This window comes from Girardinichthys multiradiatus, chromosome 7 (assembly GCF_021462225.1).
Source record: "Girardinichthys multiradiatus isolate DD_20200921_A chromosome 7, DD_fGirMul_XY1, whole genome shotgun sequence".
NCBI lineage: Eukaryota > Metazoa > Chordata > Actinopteri > Cyprinodontiformes > Goodeidae > Girardinichthys > Girardinichthys multiradiatus.
This window is the reverse complement of record NC_061800.1, coordinates 28,374,634-28,402,056: the sequence shown is the minus strand read 5'-3', so window position 1 is coordinate 28,402,056 and position 27,423 is coordinate 28,374,634. Positions and strand designations below refer to the sequence as shown.

The 27,423-nt window shown below is 38.3% G+C and overlaps 1 protein-coding gene and 1 long non-coding RNA gene across 2 annotated transcripts; one reads left to right on the top strand and one right to left on the bottom strand.

Moving 5' to 3' along the window:
* The first annotated feature begins 455 nt into the window (after positions 1-455).
* On the top strand, positions 456-25,271 carry ttc21b (tetratricopeptide repeat domain 21B). The gene is made up of 29 exons (XM_047370345.1): positions 456-615; positions 900-1,029; positions 1,106-1,216; positions 11,510-11,676; positions 11,767-11,889; positions 12,305-12,462; positions 13,107-13,191; positions 13,336-13,434; positions 14,453-14,648; positions 14,770-14,867; positions 15,102-15,302; positions 15,479-15,608; positions 16,271-16,428; positions 16,941-17,165; positions 17,271-17,509; positions 18,246-18,318; positions 19,994-20,104; positions 20,184-20,322; positions 20,720-20,826; positions 21,132-21,320; positions 21,553-21,663; positions 21,757-21,838; positions 21,915-22,065; positions 22,137-22,298; positions 23,763-23,958; positions 24,198-24,422; positions 24,548-24,668; positions 24,763-24,830; positions 24,915-25,271. Exons 1-29 carry the CDS (start codon positions 592-594, stop codon positions 24,990-24,992), a joined length of 3,957 nt encoding a protein of 1,318 aa, XP_047226301.1. The 5' UTR covers positions 456-591; the 3' UTR covers positions 24,993-25,271.
* Positions 25,123-27,327, bottom strand: LOC124871221. Its single transcript, XR_007038976.1, has 2 exons — positions 27,091-27,327; positions 25,123-26,998 (listed from the first exon to the last, which is right to left on the bottom strand). It is a non-coding gene; the product is annotated as an uncharacterized LOC124871221 (long non-coding RNA).
* Between the last annotated feature and the right edge of the window lie 96 nt (positions 27,328-27,423).

The following is a 27,423-nucleotide window of genomic DNA, read 5'->3' as shown; positions in this document are numbered from 1 at the left end:
ACCTCATTTTCATTCTTTTACCTTTTTAGTAGGTTAAAATTAAGAAAAGAGGAAGTGGTTCATGTCATTAAGTAATAGTTGTAGCAGCACAATCCCAACACTTGAGTGTAAATTATAACAAAGGATAACAGCGCCCCCTTTAGTTAAAAAGAGGAATCCACGTTGTATTTGCTCATTATATACGAGGACGACATTTAGTCCTGGGTTTTGTCTGTGAGGGCAAGTAGAGTGGCGATGAGCCTTGTATGTTTTAACCAGCACCAAAAAGAATTTCAGACAAATATTAACGCAAAACTAAGTAACTATCTATATCACATTAGGGTTTATAATGTGTCAGCTATGCAAAGTGAAGAGACTGAACACAGCGTCCGAAAAGCATCATGGAGCCTGGAAGTCAAAGATGAGGGACTTTTTAAAATCCTTTGGAAATAGTCGTTTCTTAGTTACCAGGTAACGCTAAACGACTCAAGATGGCGAAAACAAGACGGTTTCAACAGTAATATTTGTATCATTCTAAACAATTTTATGAAATTGAAACATTGTGTTTTCCCTTCCCCAGTCAGTATCTCCACCTAAAGCGTTAGAGCCAAGATGGAGGAAGAAGACACAATCCTGGTAAGCAAAGCTGGCTAATTATACCACTCTATGCTACATAGAAAAAGCGAACAGAGAAACGAAAACGGTACAATCGGGAAAAGTATTAACTGTGAATATTGTTTAGCAATAAAGAAAGGGAGGGGTCTGTAAGGTAAAGACACCCACCCTCCTCCAAAAACCTTACAGTTCTAGCTTCTGTAACTCGTTCTGTCATCACTTACCATTTGCTCTCTGTGTTGTTTTCATTAATGTTTATGTGTGGTCCGCAAACTGTTTTAACTCCTCGCTCCTTTATGCTCCAGGCTTTGATCAAGTACTACTGCTATGAAAAGTACTTCAATCATGCAGTAAATTCTGCCTCAGCTGTTCAAAGGAAATTCAGCAATGATCCTATCTACATTTTCTTCCACGCTTACGCAACTCTTATGCAAGGTATGGTTTTAAAGTATAACTAATTAGATGTGAATGGACAACAGTCTTCATTAAATGTTTGTTTCTGTTCCTTTAGGTGAAATTGAAGACGCCACAGCAGAACTGGACACAATAAAAGATGATCGAGATCTGTCTCTCTGCACATTGATGGCTCTTGTCTATGCTGAGAAAAAAAAGTCAAACCCAGGTGATCTAGCATAGTTTTGTAATGCATCGTCTATGAAACGCTTGTTGTATTACATATACACAATACCTTCCATAAATATTAATGTCCCTTGAACTTTTTTGCAATTTATTACTATACACCCACCAGCTACGGTGTTTTTTTTATTTTATGATAGACCAACAAACAATTACCGCATTAAGAAAAATGATTCATGTTTTTCAAAATTCTGTTCAAAGAAACATCTGAAAAGTGTGTAGTGCATGTTGTGATTATTTGAGAATATTATTTAATATGTTATCAAATAATATTTCAGTCTGTTAAGGGTTGTCCTGTGAATACCAGCCCAGTAAGGCAATGGTATTAGGACAAAATAGAAAGGTGTGAGACGAGCTCTGACATTATTGAACAGCATAAACTCTGCACACACATGGAATGAATTCACACAATTTCTTAAAATACAAGAATTGATTAACAAAAATAAGTCAACTCAAAGTCAAACATATTTCAATCAACAAACTCTTTACTATGCTAAAACAATCCAACTAAACTACCAAGCAGAATTAAAGAATAACGAAGACTAATGGACTATGTACAATATAAACAAGTTGATTAAAGATGATTGAAACCATGACTGAATAACTGATGCAACATTACCATGCAATGTTAATGTTTGAGAACCAAGGATTATCTTGAAGAATCTGGAAGTTAAGTTAGTCTTGGCACCAACTTAGGCAATAATCAGCAAACGTTTAGACAACCCTTCACAATGCAAGATCAGATAAAATATTATTTTAATAAAATGCTTTAAATAATGATCTGCTGAATAAAACCAACCTCTGGATGACAATTTCTCAACTGTGTCTCATTAGTTGCCTTTGCTTATTGAAATAATATTTGAAGAAATATTATTAAGGGAGTATTTTGGAAAAGAGCCAAATCTTTCTGGAGAAATTGGGCTTAATGGTGTTTACTTAGTTATCAACTTTAGTAAATGATGTTCAGGGACTATTATTCACTAGCTTGAAAACTAACAACCTTTCTGTTAAATACTCTTTAGTAGCAAGCACGTGTTCTCTACTGGTTAGCAGTTAAGCTAACAAAAGAAGCTGATAGCTTAGCACCAGAATCAACACATACCTTTAAAATACCGTTAATAAAAGGGTTAAAATGCATAAGCGCGGACGGCGCGTTATGATCAATCTTCTGTTTAAAATCACCCTTGAAGTAAAGTTGGTCTTAACTTTAAAAACATACAAAGTACACAAACCAGGGCACCTGTGCTGCAGATAGCCTGCTAGCAATAAGGTAGCCGAGTTTCACACAAACAAAACTTTATAAAATGAAAAACGTTTAGATCATTTAATCCTAACAGTTAATCCGCCCAAAACACTTAACCTCAAGAACCGTGGTGAGGAAACGTTGTCCAAGTGCGAAGTTTGAAGAAGGTATCCACAGTCAACAAGCGGTTGAAGGTGCGTTCGCTCTGAACTAAAGGGTTAGCTGTAGCTGGGCGGCCCGTCCTGTCCGCTGCGGTCTCTGCTGTCTTCATCCAGACTGGGAGACCGCGTCTTTGCAGGGGGTTTCTCTCGAACACCGGTTGCTCCTACAGGCCTCAGAGAGAAAGTCAAGCAATGCTTGTACCTTAATTACCCCTGTTCATGAATGAAAATACTGGATACACAGACAGTATTTCATTCGTACTTAACTTTGCATATGATCGATGATCGTATGACATCCTTGGATCCAGTTGAAGAGTTTATGTCTGTTTGCTAGCAAAGAGACATCAGCACGCTTCCCCCACCCCCCGGCCCCTCTGGAAGGCCGTGTGGAAGAGGGCGGATGTAGCAACAGCTGTGCTTTTATTTGGGTAGCGGCGTCACAGGAAGTCCGCAGTTATCCCGTTTTCTGGCTGTGCCGGAAGAAGGTTAATGCACTTTATTTTGAAAGTTCCAGAAAAGTTCACACCGGAGTTTAATGTTGAAATCCATGGCTGCGGGTCCCAACATGCATATCTGTTGAGCACCCCTAATTCAGTTCTGTTGAGAAGCATCGTTTAGTCTTTGGGGTATGTTTCTACTGGCTTTCCACATCTGGAAAGGAAAGTTTTGCCCAGTTTTAATTCCAAAATAGCTCAGTTAGTTCAGTCAGATCAAATGGAGAGCATATGTGAACAACAATTTGAAGTCATTCCACAAATTCTCAATTGGATTTAGCAATGAGCTTTGACAGGGCCATTTTAAAACATGAATATACTACTCTAGTGTAGCTCAGGTTGCATGTGTAGGGTTGTTCTGATGGAGGGTGAATGTCTGTCCCGGTCTCAATACGTTTGCTGCACCTAACAGGGTTTTCTTCCAGGACTGCCCTGTATTTAGTTCTACCCCTCTATTCTGACCACTGTCCATGTCCCTACTGAAAAAAAGCATTCCCACATCATGTTTCTGCCGTTACCATGTTTCACGTGGTTGAGGGGGTGTTTTTGGTTTGGTTTCAAATTGTTGTGGAATTTTCTTATCAAAGTGGGTAGAAGTTGACTCATAACAAGAGAAAATCCGGACTTTGTCTTATAAGTTTTATTCAAAGGCATTCAGCGTTTGAAGACCCTGACACTGAGGTTAGTCAGTGAAACAGAGCCCCGATCAACATTTACACACAGTATTTATACCAGAACATGACTGTGTTATCTCAACTTCCAAGAGTCTGTGCTTTATGACCCAAACCCTTCTTGAGTTCAAAGGTGACAAGGTTATCTAGGAACAGACCTAACTGCCCTTCCTGACATCATAACAAAACACAGAGGTCAGAGGTGAGGGGTAGATGGAAAATCACCTGTGGGTGATAAAACACAGACTCAAATGTGAGAGGTGAAGGGAATGTCAGAGCACTTTAAAAGAATTTTCCATTACACTCCTTTCTTCTGATTACAAGATAATCACAAAACTAAAAGAAAATTCTACAAAAGCATCACCCAAAGCTTATAATCCAAGGAAATAAGGTGTGCTTTCCTCCTGAGCAATACAAATATCTGGATCTTTAATTGGATTTCTATTACCCCGAAATCTATAAAGAGTTCCTGTAGACGCACACGTTAAATTAGTCTCACTAGAAAATTTACTAACATTTCTGCTTGTCTGTACAGCATAATTCCTCACCCAAGGAAAAATGACCTCCACCAACCGGTTATCTGGAAAGAAAGTAGCTAGAGTATAAGTAGTATCAATAGGAACTGGTACCAAAAATGGTTGATCATTAATAGCATGTGGAATCAAACAACAAACATAGCAACTATCATATCTTATCTTCCGCACGGTTTGATGCATCAGTTGCCACCAGACATTATCAGTATGATCATAGTAGTCAGAAAAGTGATGGATCTCTCTTCAAATCAGCTGATGAGAATTATTAACACAATTCCTCAAATTAGCCTTACATTGTCTTTGCTGCACCTTTTCCCAAATGAACACAAGAGTTATAAAAATACTTGAAATACCAATCATTAGTATCAGAACAGACCATCTTCCATTTAACTGCATCGTGACCTTGAAGTGGAATGTCCTTTCTTCTGGTACTGAAAGCAAACAGTTTCTTTTTTTTAAAGAAAACAAATTATAAACACAACTTAAAAAACAAAAAATCCTGCCGACTCTCCTGAGTGGCTTCAAGCTGCCCTGTTACCAGTCTGGTACAGGGGGGCGGTCGTAGGAAGCTCCTCTAGAAATATATTTAGAAACAGGAACTCTAACCTGCTTAAGAAATTAAGGAGAATAAGCATCGTGGCGCATATTTGACTGTCTCTCTGTTGCAGGCGTCACCAGTTCATCCAGAGAAAGGTTATGTGCAAATGTGTAGAGGTCTTCCCTGTATGTTTCCTATGTGTCTCTCACTGTGGTGTGTGTGCAGTGAGGCAAATGACCTTATGACTTCTAACTTTCAGGCAATGCGATGGCCTTAAGTAGATTCTGAAATAACGTTGCACTGCCCAAGGGATTATTGTGCCCTTGTAAGAACAGTGTTCTTCAACCACCTCTTCAATCACTCGCCAGTGATCAGCTTACAGTTCTTTATCTTGTGGTGGTCCGCTGTCCTCACACCTTTCAGGCCGTGGATGATCCAGTTGGAAGATGACTTGCGTCCTGGAAGCCAGATGAAACTGGAGGAGCTGGAGCTTTCCTGCAGCTTTCCTGCAGCTTTTCTGGCTGTCTAGTAGGATCTGATATGGGCCATTCCAGCACCTGGACTTCCAGTGTTTTCTCCTAAATTCTCTGACCAGAATCCAGTCGCCAGGAATAAAGGACTGGAGGGTGGAAGTGGCTGTTTCTGGTAATGCAGCCTTCACTGTCTGTGAAACTTGAGAAAACACAGTGGACAGGTTTTGACAGTAAAACAACATCCTATCTTCACACAAAGATGTGGAAGAAAATTATCTTGGCAATATCCCCATGTCCAAATTAGGAGACCTGCCACACAGCACTTCAAAAGGACTGAGATTTGCCTGTGTCCTTTGTCTCAATCTCATATAAGTGAGAACAATAGGTAGAGCCTTCACAACACTTGGCTAAGTTTCAATTCAAAGTCCCATTCTCAAACCTAAGTGCTTAACTACATGAACTTCATCAAAACATCCAACAAAATCAAAAGAATTGATCTTCTGACTTCACCTGATATACTAGCAATGACCATCAGCTAAATATTCTGAATATCAAAAATGTGACATGATGTTTGAGGAAGGTCTGATTACAGGTCAACGTTTCATAGTTTCAGAATACCCAAAAAGAATTTCAAAAATGGTCTAATCTGTGGAGATGTAAAATTTCACAAAAGAATCAACACCATAATTTCAGAGAGGTTTTCATAATGTGGTCTTAGGGAGCTATGCACCATTTATATAAACAAAGTACAACGTCTCTCTCGCATTGTCACTAAGTCCTCACTGGAGGTCTGAGCTACCCTTTTTCCCATGAGTGCTAAAACTTTTGGAACCCCATGTTACTTTATTCAGACATTCCCCTCTTCTGGCGCAGGGTCCAACCCATGCGACAATCCAGCAAAAAGTTTGTACAAAAATGTTTTAGTAACCAAGATCACATAACCTAGAACCAAAGAAACGAATTCTGACATAACTATGTGTCACTATGAATTTAACGAAAGCAACATAAAGAAAATCCAGATGTTTTTAACTGCAATTCAGTTCCATTAACAACTAAACACAAACTGTAGTTATTCAGTTCATCAATGTTTCACTTAGAAATAAGTCACATATCATCCTAATTTGTCTTGTACAAAGATGAGTATTAGATTAATGGACATCCAATGTAATTTGGATGAATAAACCCTACAAATTGAATCTAATAAATAATTCCCACCAAGTATAAAGGCATGACTCTGATTCTTTATCAAAAATATATTCCTTACTTTTGCATATCTTGAACTGTCAGCTAGCTTAATGGCACCAGGGAAACTTTCAATCTAATAAATCACCAATGATTCTGCATGCAAAACTAATTCTTCAAACTAGTTTAAACTATTTCATTAACCTTTTAATAATAAAACACATAAATCTAAAAGTCATGCTACATCCTTAATCATTATACAAAAAAAACATGTTTTTAAGGCAACAATCACTACAAGCATTTTGACTCTATTGTCTCTTAAACAGTGTTAAAACTCAGGAAGGGAGGTGCTGAGCGTTACCATGACAGCAAAGGCATGAACCAATCTAGTAGGTGGGCGGAGTCAGGCAGAACTAACCTTTGATTGACAGCCTATGGGCGGACCCACAGTTTCTTCATCCCATCCCACATTAGTGTAACTTAAACTGCAAAACTGTTAACATGCACCTACCTCAGAAACAAGCTGCTTCTTAACTCTCCTGAAAACTCAAAGTTTAATCAATCTGAGATTTAGAAACATTATTCTAAACATGGATTATTGTTTCATGCAACATATAATCAAACATTCATACCAACAAAACAAAGACAAAACATCAGAGACAAACAAATGGCCAAATTTGAAGCTTCAAGAATTCAAAGAAATTTTTAACAATCTCTTTTCAGAATATGTTTTCTCAACCATATCTTTTAATGCTATAATTGATCAATGTTGTTATGACAATCTACAGGATTGTTTTTTTTTAAAAATCAGTGCACATAGTCCAGAAAATCTCAAAGTATTTAGAAGCACAGCAACAGTTTTCTCTTAAATGAATCCAAATTTACTGATGCTGAAACCTTTTGCTAATTCTTTGTACTGTAACTCTGTAATAATAACTACAATCCTGAGAGTTATTGTTATAATTCTCTTTTTGTTTGGCTTAATTTGATCGCAGCTGTATTGCAGAATTTCAAGTTAAATGCAAAGAAGTATTTTTAATTTAATTCAATTCAAATTCAAAGATACTTTATTGATCCCCAAGGGGAAATTAGAAAAGTCAGCGTTGACATTTTTATGGTATACCCAAACTAAACAAAACTGCAATGTTTGACTTAATCAGAAATTAAGATAAGAAGCTTGTCTCCAAACTGGACTTTTTCCCACATAGTGTTTCAAAAGGAGAACAAACTTCATTTTCTTTAATTTGGCTATTTAAATTTTGAGAGTTGGGGAAAACTTATTACTAGAACCCCTCTTTTACAATCCAAATGCTGATAAATGTTTCAATATTTTATCTCTTAGTAATCTGAAATTACCTTGTGTACCTTTGTACTCATATGTATTCCTTTAATCTTTAAACCCTAAGAAATCAAACAAGGAGACTTGAGTTTGAGCCGACCATCCTCTTACTGTTAAGAGAGCCTTTATTTCTTTTCTTTTCCTAAAATAAAGGATTTTACTTGTCTTTATTCCGTTATACAAGTCCTAACCTTGGTTCCAAAACTAAACTCTTCAACCCCAATCTGTGTTCCCCAGAGTAGAAATTTTGAGTATTATTGCATTTCAAAGTCACCAAAATGACTGGAACTCATCATTGGCTTAGATCTATTTTAATAAGTAATCAGCCTACCTTTAATTAAGTCTTATAATTTCATGGACCCAAAATCTATGGCTTACGGGCTTCAGGAGTCCAGGAACCACAAGTTGAGTACTACTGCATTGAACAATGGTGTTAACTTTCTGCAGAGATTGAAGGATTGGCTAAATATATTGTTTCTGCTTGGACAATAATCAGATTTAAAATCACTAGTTCACAGCTCCTAATTTACCTCAGATCATATTTGCTTCGAACCCAGTTCATAAGAAGCTTCAGACAAACATTATGCTAAAAAACCAAAAACAAAACAAAAACCAGATCTGTTTTAAAATAAAGAAAAAGCATGCTTAAAAAACTTGGTACTGTGGTGGAAAATAACTCCACGGTTCTGAAGGCCTTTTCATGCAGAGTCTTTTAGGAAACATGAGATTAGTTTAATTTTTGTGTGGTACCACTGTCCAATCAGATTCTTTCTAAATAACCCAATTTTTCATACTCATTTTAAAGGTTTGTTTTACCAAGGAAAATGTGTTTAACAAAACCAATTACTCTGAAAAGTTTTAAAAGTTTTTAGCTGGTGATATCTTAGAAAACAACAAGTGTTTTAATATTTCTATGCAACACAGAACTGATCAGGTGTCCTTTCCTTCTCCAAAGGGAGAAAAAAGAACCTGCAGAACCAAACCTTTCATAGTTTTTTGTCAGGACCTGATATAAGGTACAGTGTAAATCAACACGCTGCATGAATCAGAAGAGGGAAGAAAAAACCTAATATAACCTCTTCCCAGCAGCTGCTGTGAAAAACAATGAATTTGTACTTTCCATAAGCGTCAGTTAACACTTGCGGACAAAAACTGCACCAAACTGTAAATACTGTGTCAGAAACTGTATGAAGACCATCTGCAGTAGAACTAAGCCTGTTTTAATGAGGTCTCTACCCATTAGATTTATGGGATACAAACTCTGACAACAGAAAATAATATCTGAAGGAGAAACCCATCAGGTTTTACGCATGCGCTTGGTTTTAAAAATGCTCCTTCATGAGATCTGTCCTGAGAATAACATAGAAACACTTGGTTACTGCTGAGTTTTGGAGATGTTGTAACTTCCTCTGCATTTTCATAACTTTTAATAACTATAATAATTGATCCTGAATATTCCACGACGAAAGAGAACTTGTTTCTCTGAAAGAATTAACTGGAAAGTATCAAATGAGTTAAGTTATCACCTTTTTAAAGATACTTTTCTAACCCTAAAATAATATTTTAACCCGCTATATCTGTCAACGTCAAGCAAGCGTAACATGAGCAGCGGTTAATAAGCGTTCTTCATTGCAGAAAATAGGAAAAGATTTATGCAAATGTGTGTTTGTACGTTACCCCCATCAGTTTCTAAATCGCTCCAGAGTCAGACTGTCAGGCACACAGTCCTCTATCAGTCCAAAAAACAACCAGGCCCTTCCCCGGTCTGTTGGTGAGACATTCAATCATTCTTTGTCCACTTTAACTTCTCCAGGAGGGAGAAAGAAGAAACTTTGCTCCGGTTTCTCTTCTGCCCGCATAAGATGTGCTTTCAATATAAATCCAGTGTATCGCTCTTCTGGCTCTTGCAAACAGCATGGATCGTTGTCCATCTCAGTGGGTCCAGACTTCTTCTGAGCTTTGTTTTTTTTTTTTTTTTTGTAGAAAGTCACACTGTGATTTTCAACATGCAGGAAGGCAGATCTCTCTCTTTCAGGCCGTGCTGGAGAAGCGTCTCTGGCGGAGTAGCCATGGAGAAGGGCAGGTTTCTAAAATCCAGACTCAAAAACGCAGATGTTGAACTCAAATCCCATATATGTGTGTATTTGTGTGTGAGAGAGGCAGAAGAAAAGTTTAGTATAGGTTCAGATTTTGTACAAATACATATTATCAGTCAGTCAGTCAGTTGTCCCCCTGCCTGTCACTTCCTTCCACAACATGAACTATACTCCTTTCTAAAACAACTTTATTTTCGCATCTCTAATGTCCCTTTTCAATTTTACCTTCTTTTCCGACTGATCGCAATATTTAAGACAAACAAAACTTCCTTCAGGAAAGTTTTAACTCTTTAACACCTTAATTGATGCACTCTGTGCTTTTTAATCTTTTCTTATGTTTTTTTATTTATTTTTCCATCAACTGTTTTACTTGAAACTTTTTAAACTATTTTACTTATTTACACTCAAACTTCCACGCTGTGAAAAACCAAACTTATCTTCCAAATTAAAGCACATTTAACACAATCATCCCCACTTTTTCCTTTCATTATTTTATAAATCAGAGTATGAAGAAGGAGACACCCCTGATGCCTCAAGGTTCCGGAACCATTTTTTTTTACCTGTTCAGCGGCACGTCTGCCCACTGGCTTTTCTCCTTTATGAGGTGTAGAAAATTGCTAAAAACCACCCGCAAAACCCTGTGTTTTGCTTTATCTTATTGTTACCAATAAGAACCTCCCTGCAATTCCTTTTGCAGGGTAACCGGGCCCTCAGCTGATGTCCTCCCTCTCGCAACTCTGGAACCTAATTAATTAGTTAGGAGATGATGGTTAATGTGTAATAAAAATAATAATATACATTATATCATACAGAGCAACTTCTCACCCAGATATATTTGAAGACAAATTGTTCGGATCTAATCAGCCAGACGCCGCAGGCGGGCATGAGAACTCCCCTCCGTAAAATGGAGGTGGACTGAGAACAACTCTCAGGCTGGCCAGGCGTCCGTGTCCCATCCTGCGGTCTCCTCTGGCACGTTAGATCCTGTTCGTGACGCTAAAATTGTTGTGGAATTTTCTTATCAAAGTGGGTAGAAGTTGACTCATAACAAGAGAAAATCCGGACTTTGTCTTATAAGTTTTATTCAAAGGCATTCAGCGTTTGAAGACCCTGACACTGAGGTTAGTCAGTGAAACAGAGCCCCGATCAACATTTACACACAGTATTTATACCAGAACATGACTGTGTTATCTCAACTTCCAAGAGTCTGTGCTTTATGACCCAAACCCTTCTTGAGTTCAAAGGTGACAAGGTTATCTAGGAACAGACCTAACTGCCCTTCCTGACATCATAACAAAACACAGAGGTCAGAGGTGAGGGGTAGATGGAAAATCACCTGTGGGTGATAAAACACAGACTCAAATGTGAGAGGTGAAGGGAATGTCAGAGCACTTTAAAAGAATTTTCCATTACAACATATTAGGACAAAAAGGGAATTTGTGCTCTAATCTGACCAGAGTACCTTCTACTGCGCATTTTCTGTGCTTCCTGTTATTTGGCTATATAGCTATGAATACTTATGTACTGTGCTGTTTCTCTGTATTCACAGACAGTGACATTATTCAAGAACTTGATGCTAAAATCAAAGAGGATCGTAAAAGTGCACCACCGAAGAGTCTGTATCATGCTGGAACCTTTCTATGGCTGTTAGGCCGAAATGATAAAGCCAGAGAGTACACAGAGAGAATGATCAAACTCTCCAATGGCTCAAGAGAAGTGAGACTTTATTATTTTAAATGTATTTGCACACAATGAATAAACATATCTTGTGTAAAAAAATTTTTTTGCTGTTCTCTTTTTTTGTAGGGGATAATCCTAAAAGCCTGGATAGATGTTACATCAGGAAAAGACACCTACGTCAGGAAGGCTGGGAAGTACTTTGACGAGGGCCTGAAAGAGAGAGCAGATGTTTTTGCCCTGATGGGAAAGGTATTAATAATTTTGATTATACCAAGCTGCAGATGTTTCAATCCTAAAATGTATCAAATTTTACAATAAGGTCCAAAGGTTCTGTGACTCACAATGTTGCATTACAACAACTCTGAGCATGTGAGCTTTGTAGTGGCTGTTGAGGTACGGATATTTCCACTCTAACAATTAATATAATTATCATTATTGTTGGATATTTATATTTATGTGTTTCAAGAAGCAGTTTTTTTTTTTTTTTTTTTTTTTATGAATGCAGATCTTGCAGTTTCTGCAGAGTGTAAAACATTTGAATTATTCCACCATATTGTTTCACATATTGTCTCTCTGTGAAGAGACATTTTAACATCTTCAAAGAATGTCTAATAACGTGTTATATTAATGTTAGTCTTTCACAAATCTTTCTTTTGTCATGTAGGCACAGTACTATGAATGTCGCCAGAACTATTCTGGAGCGTTAGAGATGGTTAACCAACTTATAGTAAGTTTCTCCGGGTTCATACCAGCTCTCATTAAGAAAATGAAACTACTGCTAAGTCTTCAAGACTGGGATCAAACCATAGATGCTGCTCACAGGTAAATAATCAGATGTTTTGGTGGTATTTTCCAAATATTACACCAGCTTGCATTTTGTACAACTCGATTGAACCTGCATCTGTAGGTTTAAAAAAGTAGAATAACATTATTACAGGTGAGATTAAAAAGGCCAGAAACATTTATAATCTCTCCTCTAATAATGTTATTCTACTTTTTTAAACATACAAGTGAGTTTTAAAAGTAGAATAACATTATTACAGGTCAGATTACAAGGGACACTTATAATCTGCACTTGGCATAAAGGAAGAAGGGTAAATAAGAAAAAATAAGCGCAATACGATACAAGTAGAATGCAAACTGATGTCTCGAACCAGTGGATACAACCAGTTTTTCTTTGTGTCTGTCTCTTTGGATCATAGCCAAAGCCAGACAGCACAATTATGTTTGTTAAAAAGGTACCCTCACTCTAATCTTTAGAAAGAGATGGGGAGCAAGCAGGTAGCAGTAATCCTTATGTTCTTTGGGTCCCTTCTCAGTTCCTTTCAGTTTTAATGGTGTTTGTCTGGCAGCTTAACCTAGTGGAGCAGGAGTATCAAATATTCTATTACTGTCAATGAAAGAAATCCTAGCTTATGAGTGTTGGAGATTGACTTTTATTAACACCACACTGTGTCATGTTTCAGGCTTTTACAGAAAGATAAAAGTAACCTGGAGGCGCTACGGATGCTGGCTCTGCACGCTTTATGTAGGGATGGAGATATTACTGAGGTAAAATCCAACACATTTTCATCTCACTTCAATAAATGGTTGGAAGTTAGCATGATATATTTAGTTATAGGACAAAATCATGGCAACATATTCATTATTTCATGTGAACTTGTTTTTATATCCACCCAACCCCCACCCCGACAGGCAGTAAGGCAACTTTCAAACCTCATCAGCAGCTTAGACACGCTGGAACCAAACAACCCAGAGCTTTACTACAGAATGTCTGTCGCATTCACCCGTGTTGTAAGACCTGTTTTGAATAATTCTTCTAGATTCTCAGATCTACGCATGTGGTCTTTCTATAAATCATTCCTTGTAAGTTTTTATAATCATCTCAGTTGATGCCATTTATGACAGGGGAAAGAAGTCATGTAGTCCGTAGATTTTGATTGGATCATTTCAGTTTTAATTTCCAAATTTGATATTTATTTTTTATGTGATTCTAGTTAGGCTTTAACAGTTCTGGTTTTTTAAAGAACGGGATTAGAATTTACTACTCCATAAAAATCAGTTTGATAATCTGTGAAGTAGCTGGTGACCATTTTGTATAAAGCAAATGAATAGAAATGAATAATATAAAAATTATATTCGCTTTCTAATCCAGTCCAATGCAGTTTGTTCAGTCATAAAGTTCTGTTTTGGGTAATGTTGACATAAACACAAAAAATCCAATTATGGTGTTAAACATTTCTAATAATGAATGAATGAACGAATGTTTTTGGACTGTAATGCAACCTTGTAAAGCACCACTCTCCAAAATGACCAAAAGGATAGAAGTAAGGCATATTTCTTTAAACTTAAAGTGAAATTACATTTTCAAGCCAATATTTTTATGCAAGGTCTACACTTGGAGGTCTTAAAGGTCTTTAAGTGTAAATAGAACTAGATTTATACTGTAGCACAAAGTAGCATAGTATTTTTGTTTTTGAAAATACTCCTTGTATGTCCATTATATATTAACCCACTGTGAGAGAATAATTAGTGATTCCAGAGACGTAGAAAATTTCTGAAATTATTACGTTTAGCATAGAGAATTTAACTTTTATAATTACAAAGTATTTGAAGTAGAGTTTTAGGATTTACAATGACCCAATAACAGTTTGTATGTATTTATGTACCGGTAGTTGTTTGTTTTCTGACCTAAACTTGGAATCTTTTCTGATTTTTACATGGGATTATCCTATACTATTGTTGCATTCTATTTATTTTCTACAAAATAATAATTTCTTTACATTTGTGTTGCGACGTTGTTGCCTCACAGTGTGGACGCAATGAGAAAGTGATTGAGCAGACATCCCGAATGGTGGAGAGGGCTTATTCTATGGCATCAGGGGACCCAGATTTAGCCACAGAGTTGGGCTACCAGATGGTGCTTCAACTTAGAATCAAAGAGGCCATGAAGTGGTACAAGATCGCCATCACTAACAAGGAGAAAACTAGTGTTTCAGCTTTGACTGGTAGTGTTTCTTTTTTCTTTTTTATTACCATGACACTTTGGATCCAAATTAAGCCATTTAATAATGTTCTTCAGACATATTTTTTTAGATTATTTTTTGGTTGTTATTTTTTATTATTCAGGTATAGCTCGCTGCCAGGTAATTGAGGGACAACTTGACGATGCAGAACAACAGCTGGATTTTCTCACAGAGGTTCAACAGTCCATTGGAAAGTCAGGGGTAATGTTTTGTTGTGTTTTTGTAAAGGATAAAAAAAAAACACTTATAATTTGTTAACAAATATGAGTTATTACGCTAAGTAAACATTTCTTCTAATGTTGTAATTATAGGTCCCTTTAATTATCCTAAATGGAAATTTACACTCATATTTTCTGCCTTTTTTTTTTTTTTTTAACAAAATGGTTACTTATTTGTTTATTTCCACTGCTTTGTTTTTCTTTTTTATTGTGTCAGGAACTGTTGTACCTACAGGCTATGCTGGCTGGAAAAAAACACCAGCCCCAGGCAGAGGTGACCAACCTTCTGAACGATGCAGTGGACACACACTTCTCCTCACTGCAGGGTCTGCCTCTGGGGGTCGAGTATCTGGAGAAGATGAACCCGGACTTCCTATTGGAAATTGTCAAAGAGTATCTTGCTCTTTGTCCTTCAAAGGCACAATTAGTTGTATTACTATTGATGTGGTTTTTGTTGGTTCTTAGATTATTAAAGAAGTTCTGTTTTGTGTTTTTAAATCAATAGACCTCTTTAGCTAAACCATTGTATCCTATCACTTCACACACACTGTCTCAGGATATTTGTTACTAATAGGAAAAACATTGTTGTTTTAGCCTCCTGCTGCTGGCCAGCCTCCCGCTCCTCAGCTGCACCACTGTGCAACGTTGTTGGATACTGTGGTCAAAATTGTGCCAGGTCTCCTTCATGCAGTCTTCCTGCTTGCCAAAGTCAGATACCAGTCAGGTGAGTAATACAAATACAATGCACAGGTGCGCTAGCCTCTTTCACAAAACAGTTCCCTCGTAAATCCGCATAGACAAGCCACTCTCTAAGCCTCCTCACAATTGCAAATCAGACCGGTTGTGTCTCACTTGCATGTGAGCTTTTAAAGGAGGTGTGGAGTGGCATTCAGCCTGGTCAATATAGAATATCATGCAGAAAAATTAGTATGGGACATCCCCCCCGGCAAAGGGTTAAACACACACATTGATCCTAAATAAATTACTCATCGCTGGAGTCTGGTGATAAGTTTCTGTTCTCTGCATACTTAACTGTGACCCATCCAATGTGTGTTAATGGCAAGAAATGTGCCAAACCGGGTACATGTGTGATGTACCCGGTTTGTTTGTGCACCTTTTCCTACTGCACGTTTTCCTTCAACTCTACTTTCCAATATTGTGCTCGGACGTAACACTATGTGAACATCTGGGTTTTCATTAACTATAAATCATAATTCACAAATAAATGTATTTAATGAATCTATTTAATGTGAGTTTTACTTTTGAATCAGATAAATTAAACTTTTAACAAAATAAGAAATGTATTTAGATCCACCTGTATGTTAATTATTGATATATTTCTGTGTCTGCCATGTTTTGAACTGCATTGTTTCTGTGTTTGTTCAGGTGACATAGATGCTGCTCAGAGCAGTCTAAATCACTGCCTGGACCAGTGCCCCTCTCATGCAGATGCTCATCTACTACTGGCCCAGATCCATCTGCTTCAGGGTAACATGATGCTTTGCAATCAGTCGCTTGAACTCTGCCTCAGCCATAATTTTGAGGTAAAAGTATAAGAAAATAGTTTCTTTAAATAAAATGACTCAACAGGTAGTGATGGGTACCGAATGCGGTACTTTTATGGGTACCGTCCAAATTCCCTCGGTACTACCGAGTACCGATTCAAGGCTGAAGAGCAAACTCCTGCATTCGGCACCCAGGGTTTTCATGTTGAAAAAATGTTTGAAACAACTGAGATGTTACAATACAAACAGCTGGATGTTGTTTTGATATATTCATTAAAGTTGAGATATTGAGAAATGAATATGTTAAATTGAAAATGTTTAAGATTTTATTATTAAAGGAAATAACATTTATTACCACATAAACACACACAAATGTACCGAAAACTGGTACCGTTGAGTACTGGTATCGATTCCCAGATAACTGATATCAGTACCGTATCGGTTCAAATGTGAAAGGTACCCATCCCTATCAACAAGGTATAATTAAAATGACCACAGAGGGTTGTATTACATATTAGTTTTCTAAAGGGTTCATGACCTGTGTGTTTTAGATTCGAGATCATCCTTTGTATCACCTTATCAAAGCTCAGGCTAAGAAGAAAACAGGTGAGCTTGGGGAGGCTATTCAGACATTGCAGATGGCCATGAGTATTCCAGGTGTCCGTAGAGCTGGATCCTCATCCAAGTCGAAGCACAAGAAGATCGAGCTGAGCTCTGCTGACTGTGTGTCTCTCTTCTTGGAGCTAGCCGAGGCCCTCTGGCTCAATGGAGAACAGGTAAGAGGAAGAGTTTTTTCCACATGACACATTTTTTTGGGATTCTCACTATTTCTGGCCTTTAAAGAAAGAGTTATTAGTGGATGAACGTATTTCATATTGCAGCATGAAGCAGCAAAGGTGATGCAGGATGCCATCAACGAGTTCTCTGGAACTCCCGAGGAGTTGCGGGTCACTATTGCTAACGCAGACCTGGCCCTGCTGCGTGGTGACACAGAGCTGGCTCTGAGTATGCTGAGAAACATTACACCTGAGCAGCCCTATTACATCTCAGCCAAAGAGAAAATGGCAGATATTTATTTGAAACACAGGAGAGAAAAACGACTTTATGCCAGCTGCTACAGGTGAGAGTTTCATTTTGATTCAAACAAAAAGAATAACAGCTTGTCTGGAATGCTAAGTAATATCAAATTATCAGAAAGGAAGAGTGAAATCTGAATTATTAAAAGAATAAAGCCACATAGTTCCCACAGTTTGTCAACTTTAGCCTCTGATTAAAACCTGAAGGTAAATTCAATAAGTGTGAGCTATTCATGTAGCAGAACAGATAGGATGATGTTTCTTTTTGACTGCTTGGACTTACTAATGTAGTCAAAAAGAAACATCATCCTATGATGCTTGGACTTACTAATGTGGCTGCACGGTGGCGCAGTTGGTAGCACTGTTGCCTTGCAGCAAGAAGGTCCTGGGTTCAATTCCCGACCGGGGGTCTTTCTGCATGGAGTTTGCATGTTCTCCCCGTGCATGCGTGGGTTCTCACCGGGTACTCTGGCTTCCTCCCACAGTCCAAAGGACATGCCTGTTAGGTTAATTGGTCACTCTAAATTGCCCTTAGGTGTATGAATGAGTGTGTGCATGGTTGTTTGTGTGTTGCCCTGCGATGGACTGGTGACCTGTCCGGGGTGTACCCTGCCTCTCGCCCATAGACTGCTGGAGATAGGCACCAGCTCCCCCGTGACCCACTATGGAATAAGCGGTAGAAAATGACTGACTGACTGACTTACTAATGTATAAGCAACTTACACACAATACAGAGAACTGTAACAATAACACAAGCATCATGTGTGATGTTATTATTAGAGAAATGGTGGAGAAGCTTCCTGGTCCCCACACATATCTCCTACTCGGTGATGCCTACATGAACATCCAGGAGGTTTGTAAAACACAGGTTTAATTTTCATCTTACATATTTTTTTTGTATCTAATGTTTTTGTTTTGTATGCATTTTGTCAATCTTAAGCCCCTTTCAGATCAAAGTACCGCGATAAACACGCAACCACGAACCCAGCATAATGGATCAATATTGTGCAAGGGCTTGCGATATTGCGATATCGTTTTACTTTACTTTTCAAAGCTTATCTATTTGTTTATTCCAGAATAAGATGTTTTAGAAGGTAGTGTGATGGGTGTCTTATTATGTCTGTGTTCACTATGAACTCAAAGCAGAACGACATCAACACCGTTTAGTTATTTGCTTATTTATTGCATCTCATATCGTTATGGTAACATTCAGCAACATTATGGCATCTTGCATGTTTTTCTCAAATCATGGTACTCTGATGCAAGTCGATCCACTGAGATCACAGTGTGCTTTCAAAGCCTTTAGCAGAAATGATGGAATCCAAGGACTGAGCTCTGTGTTGTGAATCTCATGCCAGCTGCTCAGATGGAGTCAGGGTTTTAAATACGAGCATATTTGTTGCGTAACACCCTCAACATGTTTTTGTTTGCTTAAGATTTTGCTCATTAATTTACTTCCTAGATCAGGATGACACTGGTTTCCTCTGTATGTGCCCCTGCAGCTGCAGCTGTCTTGGCTTTAATTCATAACACTCCCTCATAGTTATTCCTCAGTCCCCTATTACTCCTTACATAGTTGATGTGGATTTGTTGTGGATAAGGGACATATTAATGGTGGGTCAACATCAACCCCTCCACATTCTGTGTGAGGATATTTCTGTTGACAGCGAGGCACAAAGAAGACATGTCGATAATTTTAACAGAACGTCAAACTGAAAGGGGATTTAGTTTTGCTTTATATGTGTAATTTTGATCAAAAATAAGTTTATTAGGTTGTTATTCATTTAAAACTCCACTGACAGTGGCTCTGGATTTTTTATTAACTTGCACAAATGTCAGTCTTTCTCAAAAAATAAGGAAGCCTGTCATTTGTGCAAAAAAATATGAAACCGGTATTAAATCCATTCCAGGAGTCCTGTTATTGCTTTGCTGTATCTATTGGCTTACTGGCCATGTAACAAATCCTCATATTTCCTCTGATTATGTTTTTAATTGTGGCTTTTTGAATCCTTAAACTATATCTTATTTCAGCTGGTGTGCAAAAGGAGTACGGGGAATCCACCTTGATGACGTAAATAACCCTGGAACACAGTTAAAAAAACATCAGTAATCCAAACCCTTTGGGTTTTTACATTTCCAAAGGATGTTTAACATAACAAAAAATGTCCTCACTGTAAAGTTCAGGGGGCTGCAGCTAAGCAACAGACTCTTGAGAAGCTGGTTTCAGACAAGTCAGGGAACAGAATGTATTACATTCGTGGGTTTATGGGTGACATCCTGGGCCTCTTAATGTTGACACATGTTTTGGATGTGACACAAGATAAAGCTAGGGCCTAAGTAGATCTTTCCATTCTTTCCACCATTAATAACTGTAATTTTATCCAAACGTCCTAACAGATTGTTCTTTAAAGCATTTAGCAGCCCATTACATGTTTACTACTTGTTCCCAGCTATTTATAATATTTACAAAAGTCTAAAACCAGCAATAAACTGTGACACTACTTACAGTCATTTGTGTTTATCTTTAGCCAGAGAAGGCCATTGAGGTTTATGAGCAAGCCCTGAAGAAAAACCCCAAAGATGGTGCTTTAGCTAGCAAAATTGGGAAAGCGTTGGTCAAGACTCATAACTACCTCAAGGTAGGATATGTGTCATACACCTACATGTTTTACACACAGATAAAGGTTTGCTGATGCATAGCTGTTCTCATCATCACAGGCAATTACTTATTATGAAGCAGCGCTAAAGACTGAGCAACAGAACTTCTTACGCTACGACTTGGCTGAGCTTCTGATGAAGATGAAGCAGTATGAGCGCTGTGAGAGAGTTCTGCATGACGCTTTGACTCATGAGCCAGGTGCTTCAGATATCCTAATATTCGGGGCACTGCCCAGACATGTAAAACACATTATACAAAGATATTTGTAAACATCACAGTTTAACCATGCCTCATCAAAGTTGATGTCAAACTGTGTTTTCATTATGACTTTCTAACATTTGGTTGGAAAGCTGCTAAACAGGCTCTCCAAACCGTTTTATTCCTCAATTTATCAAAGTCAACTTCATGCACTTGGCCACTGGGAGGTGCTCCAAATGCACCTTATTTCTTGTGGCGCACAAACATGTTTTTGTTGCTTACACCCCACAGAACTGTTTGGACCCCTACATTGCTGCTTGTAGATTTAATTGTTGCATATTGTGATGCTGTGTTCCTGACTCTTGTTTTGTTTTTGTTTTTTTGTTTTTTTTTCCAGTGAATGAGCTGCCTGCACTCTCAGATAACTGTCGTTTTCTAGTGCTGCTTGCAAAGGTCCAAAGTAAAGAAGAAAAAAATGAAGAAGCTTTAATTTCACTACAGAAAGTGAGTGATTCCATTCATATAAAGTATGTTGCTTGAAAATATCTCATTACCAATTTAATGATTTAATTCCATTCAATTCAATTTATTTATATAGCACATATTCACAACAAATGTCACCTCAAGGTATATTATAAGAAAAACAAGTCTGATTTAGGTTGAGTTACATAGAATCCAGTTCAGTCTAAATTCATTTCATATCAATCCAAATCTTTCCAATAAAGTCAGTTTCAAAACAGACATTTTCACATTTCTTTATGGTCTTCTAAAATTGTCCTTATTGATGTTGTGAAACTTGCTCTTCATAGGCCCGAGATGTGCAGGCCAAGGTGCTGAAGCGTGTGCAGTTGGAGCAGCCCGATGCTGTCCCAGCACAGAAGCAACTTGCAGCGGACATCTGTGCTGAGATCGCCAAGCACTATACAAGTCAGAGGGGCTATGAGAGAGCGGTCAAATTCTACAAAGAAGCTCTTGTGTATTGTGAGACTGATCGCAAGGTCAGTGCAGCTCAATCGAAACCGTTCTGTGAACTTAGTGCAGCTGTGGGCTGTGCTTAGCAACCATTGGCTTTTTTTTTTTTATCTTGTTATGTGTTTCTCAAATGATCTGTGATCTCAATTGCTGAAGCTTTTCTTTAGGCTAAATGTCCGATTCATCTTCTCTGCGTTGCTGCACGCAGAATCTTGTGACAAAATATTCTATTCAGATGAATGTGCTCCCTGTTCTCAGGTCATGCTGGAGTTGGCACGGTTGTACCTCACCCTGGATGAGGTCGATGCATGCCAGGAGCAATGCAGTGAGATTTTGAAGAATGACAATTTCAACGAAGATGCGACTCTGGTTTGTGTTGTCCCATTGCCACCACACATGTCAGAAGTTTTGTTTTTTTTAACTAAAGCAAAGAAATTATTTCTCATACATGTTTCTTCTTAGATGATGGCAGACATTAATTTTAGAAAACAGGATTATGACTGGGCGCTTAGCAATTTTGACCAACTTCTGACACGCAAACCAGGTAATTTATTTTTACTGGTGAATATAATTACTTAGTGTTTATTTTCCAAACTTGAGAGCAAAGTGTTTTTCTCCAGACAACTACCCAACTCTATCACATCTCATTGACTTGTTGAGGAGAGCCGGCAAGTTAGACAAAATCCCCAGTTTCCTTGACAAGGCTGAAAAACAGTGTTCCAAAATTAAATTGGAACCGGGCTTCAACTACTGCAAGGGGCTTTATCTTTGGTACGTTTGGTCAATTTTAGGCTATCTTGTTCTTTCAAGCTTCCGGTCTAAACTGTATGCCTTTTTCCCAGGTACACAGGAGAACCTAATGAGGCTCTGCGACACTTCAATAAGGCTCGGAAAGATAATGACTGGGGCCAGAATGCTGTTTATAACATGATTGAAATCTTACTCAACCCAGACAACGACACAATCGGAGGAGAAGTGTTTGAGAATTTAGATGGTGAAATTGGGTGAGTTTCACACAAGCTGAGTAATAGTGAACATAGGGGTGTATCTCTTTAAATTAGAATACAAGTCAACGTTAATTTATTTTAGTAATCTAATTAAAAAAAATGAAATTATATTTCAAGATTTTATTTCAGGTCATTTTAGATGTTTCTGGCTTACAGTTAATGAAAATCCTAAAAGGATTTTCAATACAAAAGTGTCATCTTATTGAAAAATATGGCTATGTACTGTACTGGATATGCATTTAATTCTTACAAATGCAGGCTTTTCTGACAGTTTTTCCTTCCACTCAACTTTCTATTGATATACTTGGATATAGCACTTTGTGAACAGCCAGCTACGTTGGTAATAGGATTTTGTGGCTTACCGTTGTTGCATGTAGGCAACCCTACATTTTCCAAGGCTGCTTTACTATACAAAAAGAATATCTAGAGATTGTATCCTAATTGTATGACTGACTTTATTGAATCAAGTCTCCATTTGGCATCAAAGAAGACAGACCACATCAGTGAAAAATAACCTGTGTTTGTATGACCTTTGGTCATTCTGGGAACCAGACATCCCCCACAGAATGAACATTCCCCCGACACAGATGTAGGTCTACAGCAAAGCTTAGGAGGAGCGGTCCCCAAACCAAAGAAGCACAGGGAGATGCAGGGATCCAAACCCCCCGACCAATTTAGGACCAAGGGAGGGACGGCATAGTCCCAGCCCGCCTGGTGAAGTAGCACCAGAGCAAGACTTCTTGACAAAAAAATTGTATAACGACTGTAAGGGTGGTTTTAAACTTTTGCAAAACCTGAACTACTCAAGGTGCAAATCTGAACCCAGAGGTTGAACTAATAGGGCAGACATCATAAGGTAAAACATGAGGCAAAATTGTGTTGAAATGTGTAATGAAGTCTGAACTTCTAAAAGTGATAAATATTGTGTTTTTATGATTAAATTAGAAGTTGTTCTGTTTAAAAGTCTGTATTTTTTTTGATTGAAGTGATTCTGCAGTGAGTTGTAAAAGCATTCATATCCCATAAACTTTTTCACATTCTGTTCAGTTGGAACCACAAGTTTTTATTGCAATACAATGGAAACAAGATAGTCAGGCCATCTTACTCTGATACCCCTAAAACACCATAAGAAGAAAGCCATTGTTGAAAGATGGCCTTAAGAAGTCACGTTTGCAGTTTGCCACAAGCAATGTAGCACACATAGAAGAAGAAGCTCTTGGCAAAAAGGAACCTTCTTCACTGGGAATTTTTTACTGAAAGCAAGAAGCCTCGTGCAGAACAACTGGTACAACATGTCGATATCATTTAAACATAAAATTATTCTAAAATTATGTCATTATTACATGGAAATGTAAAGACGTCTAGTTTGAGCTAAGTCCCCAATGTTTCAGGATCCTTATAGTGGCTTTGGTGCAGAATGCCTGCCTCGGTTTCTAACATGATTCCACTTGGTCTCCTCAGCAACTCCACAGAAAAGCAAGAGTCTGAGCAGCTTGCTGTGAGAACAGCAGAGAAGTTTCTCAAGGAGATAAAGCCTCAGACGCCGGGCGGACACGTACAGCTCCGCATCCTGGAGAACTACTGCTTGCTGTCTACTAAACAGAAGGCCAATATAGAGAAAGCCCTCGGTGTTTTCACAGAGATTGCAAATAATGAGGTAAGTAAACTCCAGATGGTGCAAGACATTATTCCTTTTTGTGTAAATATACCCACACCAGGAGCTATGCATTTTATTGCAGTGTCTTATTATTATTGAGTGCAACTTGGTTAAACATTATATCAGTCTTAATTTTTCAGTGTCTAATTATTAACAAGCTCATAGTTGATCTCTGTAAAGTGGTGGTGTGGTTTCGTGGGATTCATCCTGTCTCTCCTGTATTCTATTGTGGAATTCAGAAAGACCACGTTCCAGCTTTGTTGGCCATGGCAACAGCATACATGATGCTGAAACAAACTCCTCGAGCCCGGAACCAGCTGAAACGCATAGCCAAGATGAACTGGAACATTGCTGACGCCGATGAGTTTGAGAAGAGCTGGCTGCTCCTGGCTGATATATACATCCACTCGGGAAAGTACGACATGGCTGGGGACCTTCTAAAAAGATGCCTCAATCATAACAAGGTGGGCTTAACATGTCGTTAATTTTAAATAAGACTTAATGCAGCCTTTTTCACACAATTTGATGGAAACTTTTTTTGGCTGATACCAGCTTTAATCTAAAAATTAGTGTCTGTACCTTTTCTCAGTCATGCTGCAAAGCCTATGAGTATCAGGGCTACATAATGGAAAAAGACCAGGCGTTTCGCGATGCAGCTCTCAACTATGAAATGGCCTGGAAATATGGAAATCAGAAAAACCCAGCTATTGGTATGTCAAGCAAAATCAGATGTCCAGTTCTGTTCATAAGAGCGTCGAGACGGAGAGTTACATTTCTAACATCTAATGTCTGCTCTTCATTTAGGATACAAGCTTGCTTTTAACTACTTGAAAGCAAAGAGGCATGTTGATGCCATAGATGTGTGTCACAAGGTGAGGCATCTGAAAACAAATGATCACAGTTTAATGTCTTGGATGTGATTTTATGCTTTGACGCAGCTGCATTTCTGTCCACAGGTTCTCGCTACTCATCCCAATTATCCAAAAACGAGGAAGGAAATCCTGGACAAAGCTCGCGCTGCCTTGAGATCATAGGGTTGCATGTTTATGTGTGTGTGCCTAAGAGCAAGAGAGAGAAAAAGGGTTGATTTTACTGTCACCATGAATATATACAGTTATTTTTCTTATGCCTTTGAGCAGACCCTAAAACACATGGTTTTGTAGATTTTTCTAAGCAAATAAAAAGTTGGTTCCTGACAGTCTAAAGAGAAAACACAGAGCAGAGACGTTGGGACATGTGTACAACCGAAAGCTTCTAGCAATGAAACAGCTATTTGAATGATTTTACAGATTAAAATGGAAATCTTCAAAACATTTACATTTAATTTGTTCATAAGGCCTCTCTTCTTTCTGTTTATTATTTCGGGAGACATTAAAAACTACATTGTGTCTGCTTAAGATTCTATCCAGTGGCATATTATTGTTCAACAAATGAATGTAAAGTGTCAATTAAAACAGCTGGGTAATGAAACATGCATTTCCATTTTAGGATTTTACAGAATACAAAGTTTTTGTACAAAGCTTATTCTACATTGTGTGTATTTCGGTCGATGGCATCGCAAGACGCCCCAGAATCCACCTTATCAGCTTACATTAATAAATATTACGGTATATGAAAACTTGCGACAGACTTTACCAAATGACTTTTGTTTCAGATGTGAGAGGTTCAGCTTTTGCGCCTGAGCCAGCGTTTGACTCCGATGATTCCCAAGCAATGTTTGATGATGTTGATCTTTAGAACTTTACATGGTATATATCTGTATACAGTTGTGGTCATAAGTTTACATTCCCTGAAAGAATTGCTGATATTTTACCATGGTTCAATTATACTGGGGTCAGGAGTGGCCACTCTAGAAACTTCAGTGTAGCTAAGTACAGGTTGACTTAGCCTCGTGTTTTGGATCATTATCATGTTGGATTGTACAAGGATGTCCGCAGAACAAAAAGAGCACGAAGCTGTCTCACATTTGCCAAAAAAAGCCTCTTAAAGAGTCAAAGACTTTAAGGAAAATATGAGGACAGACGAGATCAGAGTGGACGTTTTTTTGGAAGGTGTGTCCCGTTACATCTGCCGTAACACTTAAAGCATTTTGGAAAAAGAATATAAAATCTACATTCAAAAATGGTTCTGGTAGCGTGGTGGTCCGTGTTGCTTTGCTGCTTCAGGACCTGGACAACATGCTGTGATTGTTGGAGCCATTAATTCTGCTCCAACAACCCTGAAGAAGAATGTCCAGCTATCAGTTAGTAAGCTTAAGCTCAAGCATCCTTGGATTTTGTTTAGCAAGACAATTATCCAAAGAACACCAGCAAGTCTACCTCTGTCTGCCTCAGAAAATTTAAATAAAGGTTTTGGAGTGGCCTAAAATATACCTTAAATATGCCATCCATTCTAAAAAAAAAAAAAAAATCCAATGTGTCTGAAAAGGAATAATTCTGCAAAGAAGAGCCAGAAAATATTTCTCCACCAGGAGTCATTACCAGTTATCACAAACTCTTGAAGGCAGTTTCAGCAACCAAGAGTGCTTTAGGGAGGAATTACATTTTTCAAAATATGCCAGATTGGTTCTGATCGTGTGTTTTTCTAAATAAATGGGATACTCCTCGGAAAACTGCATTGTTATGGTTTTTGTGTGCCACTTCAAGACTAAACTTCCTGAAGGCGCCCCAGCTGATTGATTACTAGTTACCCTGTCTTGTAGACGAAAAAGTAGAGAATTGTCTCCTGTTTTAAACCTAGTTGAAGTTTTCACCAGAGCATTCTGTTTATGAACATGTAAACTCTCCTAATTGAGGATGAGCACACGACACCTACAGACGTGACCCGCAGGACACAGACAGCATTTTAATGGACATACTATATTGGCTTCCTTTCCACGGCTAGGAAGCGATGGGGGAGGACGGGGACGGCGGGAGGGGACACAGTCCCCACAAATGGAGTCACTGAGAGACAGACTCCAAATTGGGCACCAGGGTAGGCTCAGCGCGGCTGGAACCCGCTTCTCTGCATCCAGAGCTTTTTAGAGCTGTATTCGTGGGACCTTTCAGGGATTAGACAAGCAGTGGAGAGCAGCGGTGAGTGTCAGCTTTCATCACTTGTTTTAGGAAAAAAAAAAAAACTCAAGCAGCTCACACGCTGGAAGATGATTCGTAACTTCAGTGATTCATGTCGAGTCTTAGTTTCTTAGTCGTTCATGAAGTTTTAAGCCCTGCGAGCATGATGTGGTGCTTCCCATTAGCGTGACTGGACGCGGTGGGGCATGTGGCGTTCCTCCGTTATTTGTAACCCAGCAACTGTCCCAGTGAATGACCAGTTGAACAAATCCTATTAATGACACCGCTCCTGACTCCCAGCAGATCCGATGGGAACACTCTGATTTTCGTTCGGATTCAGCAACATGTTTGTCTCTGTCGTCTACGTATTTGACTGAAATCTGCAATAAATTTCAGGAAACTTAAAAGATAA

Bases quoted from the DNA above. Each gene is read 5' to 3' on its own strand.
- ttc21b (XM_047370345.1), top strand. From the start codon at position 592: ATGGAGGAAGAAGACACAATCCTG. The intron at 15,609-16,270 runs GTGAGTAATACA...GTGTTTGTTCAG, and splicing joins CAAAGTCAGATACCAGTCAG to GTGACATAGATGCTGCTCAG. The intron at 20,105-20,183 runs GTAGGATATGTG...TCATCATCACAG, and splicing joins AGACTCATAACTACCTCAAG to GCAATTACTTATTATGAAGC.